A 9178-nucleotide genomic window follows, 5' to 3' on the forward strand; every position below is an offset into this window, starting at 1 on the left:
ACCACATGGACCAATTCTGAAATTCTGTCTTAATAAAATTTTATAAGAATTGAATGATAATCATAATCTACTTTTACTCTACATTTAATACCATCTATGTCCAAATAAGATTTGAACCTTCAATCTCATGGAGTAAACCCTTTTTTTTTCAAATTCATACATGTTCCCGCCACTTTCAATCCATCTTATATAAATGTTGTTGGTGTACGTCAAAGTTCTAATAACTAAAACAGTTGATAGCTTAGGCTTGAGTACTCAGGAAGACATGCCATTTGCACACAACCATGTAGCTAATTTAATTTACTAAGATTTTTAGAGATTTATGTAATATTATAAGGTCAAATATGGAACGCCCCTACTATTACAAATAATTGGGGATAAGTAAAGGAGTAGCATTCGTGTACTACTAGATCGCCATAACGATAAAGTAATGCAACTTTTTAATACCCTCTATAGTGATGGAAGTGACAAGCACGAACCAACATATAAATAGTAAGGATTTACGAAGCTATATGTTAATTTTATAAAATATACAAATATTGACGAATTTAAAATTTTAGTTTTGTGGTCTTGATGGAAATATAACAAACCACAATTTCCCATTTTGGTCGCAATGATCCGAGATTTGTTAACAATTTTTCACGTTTGTTTGGGAATCCACTTTTTCTTTAAGCGGCAAGGTCGTAATATTGACTCGGAGACTTACATGGCAATCGATGAAGGTGTGCAATGACTAAGGATACAATTTAACACATCAAAATAAAATACTAAAACAACAATAGTATACGGTTTATCAACGCACAATACTAACAATTTTTACGATGACAAAGATGTTGAATAAGACGAATATGAAGGCAACGATGGTCGATGGTGATGAATACTACCAACATTCTTTTAGAGAAAATTAAATTTATATTTCTTTCATTTTGTAATGTAACCAAATAACATTAAAATATGTTTCTTTCATTTCCACTTCTTGCCACTGTTATAATTCATCACTGCTGCCTTTTCTTGGGCATGAATTTAAATGCACGTACTAAATTAAGTAAATTAGTAGGAAATTTATCTGCAAAACTTTGGAAGAATAAGATATGAAAGAACATAGGCCCATTGACGCACTATTAATGAGGGGAATCTATGTGAATAGATTGGTAAAAAAGAACAGGCGCGGGCTAAAAAAGAAGGTATTGAAGAGGATAGATAACGACTCATAGCTATTAAAATTCTCCAAGTCTTACAAAAGACGCACTAACACTCAAGTCCAAACATTAAAAAGAAACAGCACATGTACACACCACAATTTCGAAATTAAAACAAAGTAACATGCGGATGGAAAACAGCCCCCACCACTTAGACACTCCACTTCATGATTACCATCAAGAAAGATCTTTAGTTCCCACAAGAAATTTCCCCACAAACATTTTTTCTTTCTGTTTTCTCTCTTGGCAATAAAAGATTCAACCTTTGAAGAGTAATCCCCATTAATCTTTTCATCTTTTCTTTTAATGGGTTATTTTTCTTGTTTATGTCCTTAGTAGCTTGTTGTTTTTGTGGTTGAGTAAAAGAGTGAGTAAAAGAGCGAGTGATGGGTAGCTGCTGGTGTAAGTGGAAACCCTCGATATATAGAGTCTCATCAAACTCAAAATCAGGTGTGGTTTTCTATAAACTTTTTAGTTTTAATCCATATAAATCGCAACTAGGTTTTTGTAAACATGTTCTTTTTCCTACCTTCTTTTACTTTTTTGCTTTTGAGATTCCTCATTCAAGGTATGTTCTTGATTTGGCTTCTTGTTTTATGATGAAAGGAAATTAAGAGATAAGGTGGCATTTCTGAATATGCTCTTCTAATCTAAAGCTTTTTATGATTTTTTTTTTTTTTTATATTATGTTCTTGTCTTTCATATGTTGGCTATATTTGGCATGGTTTGGTCTTCGTTTTCAGAGTTGACTAGGGATGAAAGTTCATTGGCAAGAAGAAAGGAGGAAGACAATAAACTGCCGTCAAACCCTGAAGAAGTGGAAGATTTTCGTCGTAGTTCTGCAACTAACCTTTAATCGTTTTCACATTTGATGAACTTAGAAAAAATCACTGGTAATTTTAGACAAGATCACATGCTAGGTGGAGGCGGATTTGGTAGTGTTTATAAGGGTTTCTTGAAGATGATTTAAAAGAGGGGATTCAGCCAATCCGGTAGCTGTTAAAGTTCATGATGGAGATAACAGTCTGCAAGGCCATAGAGAATGGCTGGTAAGAAAAAAAAAATCTCTCTCTCTCTCTCTCTCTCTCTCTCTCTCTCTCTCTCTCTCTCTCTCTCTCTCTCTCTCTCTCTCTCTCTCTCTCCTCTCTCTCTCTCTCTCCTCTCTCTCTCTCTCTCTCTCTCTCTCTCTCTCTCTCTCTCTCTCTCTCTCTCTCTCTCTCTCTCTCTCTCTCTCTCTCTCTCTCCTCTCTCTCTCTATATATATATATATATATATATATATATATATATATATATATATATATATATATATATATATATATATATATATATATATAATATATATATATATATATATATAGTATATATATATAATATACCTAACAAGTTTATATAAGCTTAGCTTAAGTAATCAACTCTTAAAACTACGCATTCTTAATTTAAATTAGAATTTTCCTCCTTATTTATGTAATACTTTTATAATATTTTATTTTCTTAAAACTATGTGGTTTTTTATTCATTTTTGACTATATAGTTTTTCATCAGAGGTTTTTCTCTTAGTCTTATTGGCTATTTTTGGTGAAACAACTACTATTCATATTCTTGAATTAGTGTAACATAATGTATCATCATATAGCAATTCGGAAATAAAAAAACTCCTTTGTTGAGTTCGACCATAAACGTAGTCGATCATTCTAATCGTATGAACCATATATATTATTTGTGTTCTTATTTTTGTTTTGTTTTTATTACTTTGTGTATAAAATCGATTATCATTTGTTTAAGTAATTAAACACTAACAATAAGTATTAATGTCATGTAACAATTCTTTAGATGAGTACATTCAAGTTACAACTTGCAAGTGAATCATCGAGAATAATACTCTTATCTTGCAACTATTACAATTAATTAGTTACTACTTAGAAATAGTACTTATGGAGTCATCATCTATTATAATCATTCTCAACAACTTTTGTTTCGAGCAACAGAATTATATTTTGTTTGTATCACACGTTTGCATTGATCATTTATATATACGTATGACAAAAACATATACATACAACTCTTGGATCTATGGTGACTTTTAGTGACTGAATATATTCCGTCACTAAAAGATCAAATTAAATTTAACTACAACATTTCCTTAAAACTTTTTTTAATGCACATTACTTAATGACTACAGATTTCGGACACTACTAAAAGTCATTGATCTTGCGTTCCGAATATCAATGATTTTTTTTTTTTTGGGTGCTTAACAAGGTTGCCCAGGGGTACATTTGAGTAAGCCCGCACAACGGGTGAGTGTCTCAACGGGTATCTTTGTCTCAACTTCAAGCATCCCAGGGGGATGTTGTATATTACCACCTGATGGTATGAAAAAAGCTCCATTTAGCAAAATATCATGTTCCGATTTCCAATTCCATGTCTTCCATTCTGCCTCAGTGGCCTCAGCCCTTCGTGTCACCTTCACAACATATCTTTTCGTTAGACAAATCCAAAAAGAAAAGAATGATGAAAGTTTGTATATATTAATATTAACATACACAAAGTCCATGCTAATAACAACTTTGCAATACCTGTTTGTATTGTTTGTCATCAGGAGCCACAAATCGGTTGCCTTGGCTAAGAATGGTAGGTTTATCCGTACCACCGATAGCATACATTTGCCATTTGTCATAGTCATTGTTAACCACGTGTGTAAAACCACATCGACACCTAGGCAATCTTTGGACACATCCGCAACCAAACTTGTTATATGCAACCGTGACTTTCATGTTCATTTCAAGTTCATTACCTACCCCTAGCAACATGACCTGTTCATATGTTAATCACAAAGTGTACAAGATTAGATATAATATACATAAATCTACGTACTTTGTCGTGATCGTTGAATATGCAATTGGAAATGGTTACGTCTGTGCCACCCATTGTAACATCTATAAGCCCATCTGCACCATGATCGAGTGTACAATGGTCAATCCATATCTTGGAAGAACCAAAGATGCAGATACCATCGCCATCGCTTTTTGCTCTTGGCCCAGAATGTGTATCTGAATCCTTAATCACTCCCCCTGGTGTTTCTTTTATATGGTGTATGTGAATCCCATGAATGATGACGTTCTTGACCTTCATTATGGTGATACCAGCACCATTAGCGATCTGGACGCATGCACCCCTACCATCGATTGTCTTGTCACTAGTCATTACAAGCTCATGTTTGAGTGTAATCGTCATATCTTTCTTGAAGATGATCCATAAAGGTCTGTTTTGGGTAACACCACACCGAAGTGTCCCTGGTTTTGGATTCACAGCATCGTCATCCGAAGGATCAGTGACCTCGTAGATTTCTCCGCCCTTTCCGCCGGTGGTTCCCTTTGCAAAACCGAGAGCGCAATCGGCTAATAATTGACGGTTTGTTGCCCAATCGGGTTTGCACCTCCAGCACTTATCTATTTTGTTTGTTGCTTCGCATGCGGTATGTAGGCCCCTCCTTGTTGAATTTGCTCCAAGAATAGAGCTACACGAAAGTAACATATATATAAGAGTTCATATATACGAGAGTTAACTAAATTCATATGCCTATAGGTTTATCAAACATATATATACTCACCCTTCATCTTGTATGGTCCTAGCTAAAATACCCGACACCATAAAAAGAAAGGCATGGGTGAAAAAAAGAAGGAAAGAGGGTTTTCCCATTGTATGATTCTCCTATATCCACCCTTTTTACGATCGATTTCCTCAAAAAGTACCTAAAATATTGTATTGCTACGAATCTAAAAGGAATCACTAGCTTTATTATTCCATATACACCAAAAGCAAGTGATTCGTTTATTATGTATTTTGTTGGAGATAATTTTCTTCGTTTAAATAAGATGACTTTGCTTATATATATTTAGTAATAAACGGTTTACCGAAAAATTATTGTGGTCATTATTTTCGCTACTAACAATGGACAGAAAGAGAACATACAAAGACCGATGAAATTCATATATATTTTCCTCGGTCGAAAAAAGTCACTACGTATGTATAGTGGTTGTGGGACGTCCTTCTATATATATTAAAACTCATAATTGTTAAGATTCAAACGATTGACCATTTCTTATCATACATGTATACATGCTTAATTTGAGTATATGTTTTCGGAATTATATTCCAAAAATAATAGCTCTTCTGTGCTTTGTAGGCCGAGGTTATATTTTTAGGGCAGCTTACTCATCCAAATTTAGTGAAATTGATCGGATACTGCTGTGAAGATGAGCATAGAGTCCTTATATACGAATATATGGCACTTGGAAGCGTGGAAAATAAATTATTTTCGAGTAAGTGCTCCATGAATTCGTGTAGATTCTAATATTCCATAGAAATTTAACGATTATATTGAGATTTGTAAAAAAAATACTATATTTTTGAAGGAAAGTGTGCTACTTTTCAAGAAAAAGACCAATAATCACATTTGCTATATCTAAAAACAAAGTGATTTTGCTTACTTTACAGCTCATAAGAAAGAATAATTTGACTACAAAAGTTAGAAAAAAGTTCATGTAGCTTTTGTTATGTGGTTTAGCTAGTTTCTTGAAATGGTATTGTGTTGTAGGGGTGTTACTTCCTCTTCCATGGTCAACTAGAATGAAGATTGCTTATGGTGCTGCAAAAGGACTTGCCTTCCTTCATGATGCACCAAAACCTGTCATATATCGTGATTTTAAAACTTCAAATATTTTGCTAGACCCGGTTAGTGCACAAATACTCAATAAAACATATATTATTTAATAATTTATTGTGTCATTTGGAATTTCTTGACTAATTATTATGTGGGCATATAGGACTATAATGCAAAACTTTCCGATTTTGGGCTAGCGAAAGATGGTCCTGTTGGAGATAAAACTCATGTTTCTACTCGCATAATGGGAACGTATGGGTATGCAGCGCCTGAGTATATTATGACAGGTTTGTTAACTTTCCCCAGTTAGACCCTCTTTCTTTTTCTATTAAGTGATGTGATAAATAATGTTTCTTTCTTTCTTTTTTCCATTAAGTGATGTGATAAATAATGTTTCTTGCTTTCTTTTTCCATTAAGTGATATGATAAATGATGTTTCTAAGACATTGGAGACAATAACGCCAATGGAAAGAAAAAAAAAATTTAGGACCAATTTGTAAAAGGTTAAAGACTTAACGAGAAAAGCTCATTTCTTGGATAGTCCACGTTAAAAAGGAAATACCCACTTAGCGTTTACCAAATTAAGACTTTGTAATACAAGTTAATTGGAATTGAATAGATTTTTTGTTTCTTGCATGCTAATGACATGTTCCTCTAATTTTAGGCCATTTGACTCCAAGAAGTGATGTTTATAGCTATGGTATCGTTCTTCTTGAACTTCTAACCGGAAGAAAATCATTGGACAAATCAAGGCCACCTCGAGAACAAAACCTTGCAGATTGGGCTCTCCCATTACTTAAGGAAAAGAAGAAGTTGCTAGACATCGCAGATCCTAGGCTAGGTGATTACCCTATCAAAGGGTTCCAAAAGGCAGCCATGCTAGTTTACCATTGCTTGAATCGTAATCCGAAAGCTAGACCACTTATGCGGGACATAGTAGATTCTTTGGAGCCGCTGCAAGTTGCACCCGAAGTTTTGTCCCAGGGAACTACCTTGACTTTGATTGCTGATAATTAAAGATGCAAACTATTATTCAAACTACTATATTTTTTTCAATTCTTTTTGTTTTCAATCATAACATGCAACTTATATGGTTACTTTGGCAACTTATGTTGTAGTGTATATGGAAAATGAAGATGTGTTTAAAATGGCATTGGCATGTTCTTGCGATTCGTTAGTAGCTAGTCCTTAAAAACTTCATCAATAGCCCTACACTCTAGCACACCGTTGGTTACAAGGTTGTGTATTGCATAAATGATCAAGGGCTTGAGTATTGACGCTATATATAGTGTGGGATTTTTAATTCCAATGTGAATTAGTCACCTTGTGGACATTACTAGTAGCTCTTATTCCATCTATCTAGCATAGTTTATTATAAGTATTTTAATAACTTAGTCTATATATGTATGCGGAAGTTTTCAAGGTCGGACCTTCATACTCGAATCTGGATAAAAGAAAATAGTAGAAGGAGATAGTGTACCTGCTTCCATTGAAGCTTTTGGATCTGAAGAACAAACTTGGTTTTCCAGTTGATCTCAAGACAACTCTAAGAACCCTTTGCACTCAAGAAAAACGAATTTGTGAATTAATTTCGTCCTCTCTGATTTGCTCATCATCACATATATTTATAGATGGAGATAAACCCTAATGTAAGAGATGGAAGGGATCTTGAGGATCTTGAGTCAAACTGAGAACTCAAGCCACAAATGGTAAGTGAATATCGGTCCATCAACAATCTTATACACTTGCCATAATATTTTGGATTTAAATGATAACAATATATATGTTCATTTATAGAATGGTCCCATGATTTTCTAACAATCTCCCACTGGACCATGAATATATAAATGTACATATAACCATATTAGCGCTTTAATGTATGTTATCATGATATTGGTACCCTTAAACAGTCTTGTCCATTAATCATAACTGTATAGGATCAATGCGGTCTTTGTTACAATTTACGTAACTAAACCATCAATGGTCACATATATAAGTATAACTAACGACATAGATTAAACATGATGCGTGGTCACAAAATCAAAATTGATTTTCGACGAGTTTCTTTTTAACTTGAAATGAGATCAAACTTCAAATAAGTGCACCTAATAATGAAATTTACCGAATTCTTAAGTCTGTACAGAAAAAACATAATTGTTCTTAAACCAAAATAAAACACCCAAAAATAAATTGTAAAACGCCCACTAAAACAAACTATCATCAATATTTATCACACCCATGTGTGTAGTATGCTCATGAAAGACCTTGGGAGGTAGTCCCTTCGTGAGCGGATCCGCTATCATGGAGTTTGTCCCGATGTGCTCTATTGCGATTTTTCCATTTTGCACTCTTTCTTTAACAATAAGAAACTTAATGTCAATATGCCTTGACTTTGTGGAACTTCTGTTGTTGTTGGAATACAACACTGCTGACTTATTGTCACAATACAACTTTAGTGGTCTTTCAACACCAATAATACGCAGCCCTGTGACTAAGTTCCGCAACCATATTGCATGATCTGATGCCTCGAAACATGCTACAAATTCTGCCGCCATAGTGGAAAAAATTACTAAAGTTTGTTTAGCACTCTTCCATGAAATAGCTCCTCCTGTTAATAAGTAAATGTAGCTTGATGTGGATCGATAACTGTCTTGGCATCTAGCAAAATCAGAATCAGAATACCCAATAATCTCCAAAACATCTGATTTCCTATATGTGAGCATGTAGTCTTTTGTTCTCTGTAGATATCTCAAAACCCATTTGGCTGCTTTCCAATGGTCCATACCTGGGTTGCTTAGATATCTTCCCAACATCCCTACAATGAAAGATATGTCGGGACGTGTACACACTTGAGCATACATAAGACTCCCAACAACCGATGCATAAGGAATCTTCTGCATCTCTTTAACTTCAAGGTAATTTTTAGGGCATTGATCGAGACTGAAGTTGTCTCCTTTTGAAATAGGGGTGTCTCCTGGTTCGCAGTTTTGCATGCCAAATCTTTCAAGGATCTTTTCAATATAGCTCTTTTGTGATAATCCTAGAATTCCACGAGATCTGTCTCGTTGAATTTGGATTCCTAATACAAATGAGGCTTCCCCAAGATCTTTCATCTCAAAATGCTTCGAAAGAAATTTCTTGGTCTCATATAAGACCCCTAAATCATTGGTGGAAAGTAATATATCATCAACATACAAGACCAGAAAAATGTATTTACTCCCACTAAACTTGTGATATACACAATCATCTACTATATTTGCCTCAAAACCAAATGAGACAATGATCTGATGAAATTTGTGGTACCACTGGCGGGAGG

General features: G+C 34.3%; 2 protein-coding genes across 2 annotated transcripts; one reads left to right on the forward strand and one right to left on the reverse strand.

Moving 5' to 3' along the window:
* Nucleotides 1-1283: 1283 nt before the first annotated feature.
* On the forward strand, nt 1284-7015 carry LOC111898612 (probable serine/threonine-protein kinase PBL16). Its single transcript, XM_052768435.1, is given in 7 exon segments — nt 1284-1649; nt 1943-2163; nt 2165-2248; nt 5386-5521; nt 5797-5933; nt 6026-6149; nt 6527-7015. Coding segments are annotated over 7 exon segments (1119 nt in total). The 5' UTR covers nt 1284-1585; the 3' UTR covers nt 6880-7015.
* On the reverse strand, nt 3190-5031 carry LOC111898613 (pectate lyase). The gene is made up of 4 exons (XM_023894511.3): nt 4810-5031; nt 4074-4716; nt 3776-4012; nt 3190-3663 (listed from the first exon to the last, which is right to left on the reverse strand). Exons 1-4 carry the CDS (start codon nt 4896-4898, stop codon nt 3451-3453), a joined length of 1182 nt encoding a protein of 393 aa, XP_023750279.2. The 5' UTR covers nt 4899-5031; the 3' UTR covers nt 3190-3450.
* Nucleotides 7016-9178: the final 2163 nt, after the last annotated feature.

This window comes from Lactuca sativa, chromosome 2 (genome assembly GCF_002870075.4).
Source record: "Lactuca sativa cultivar Salinas chromosome 2, Lsat_Salinas_v11, whole genome shotgun sequence".
NCBI lineage: Eukaryota > Viridiplantae > Streptophyta > Magnoliopsida > Asterales > Asteraceae > Lactuca > Lactuca sativa.

Coding starts and splice junctions, on each gene's coding strand:
- LOC111898613 (XM_023894511.3), bottom strand. CDS start 4,898: ATGGGAAAACCCTCTTTCCTTCTTTTTTTCACCCATGCCTTTCTTTTT. Junction 4,717..4,809: donor AGGACCATACAAGATGAAGG/GTGAGTATATAT, acceptor ACTTTCGTGTAG/CTCTATTCTTGGAGCAAATT. Junction 4,013..4,073: donor TATTCAACGATCACGACAAA/GTACGTAGATTT, acceptor ACATATGAACAG/GTCATGTTGCTAGGGGTAGG.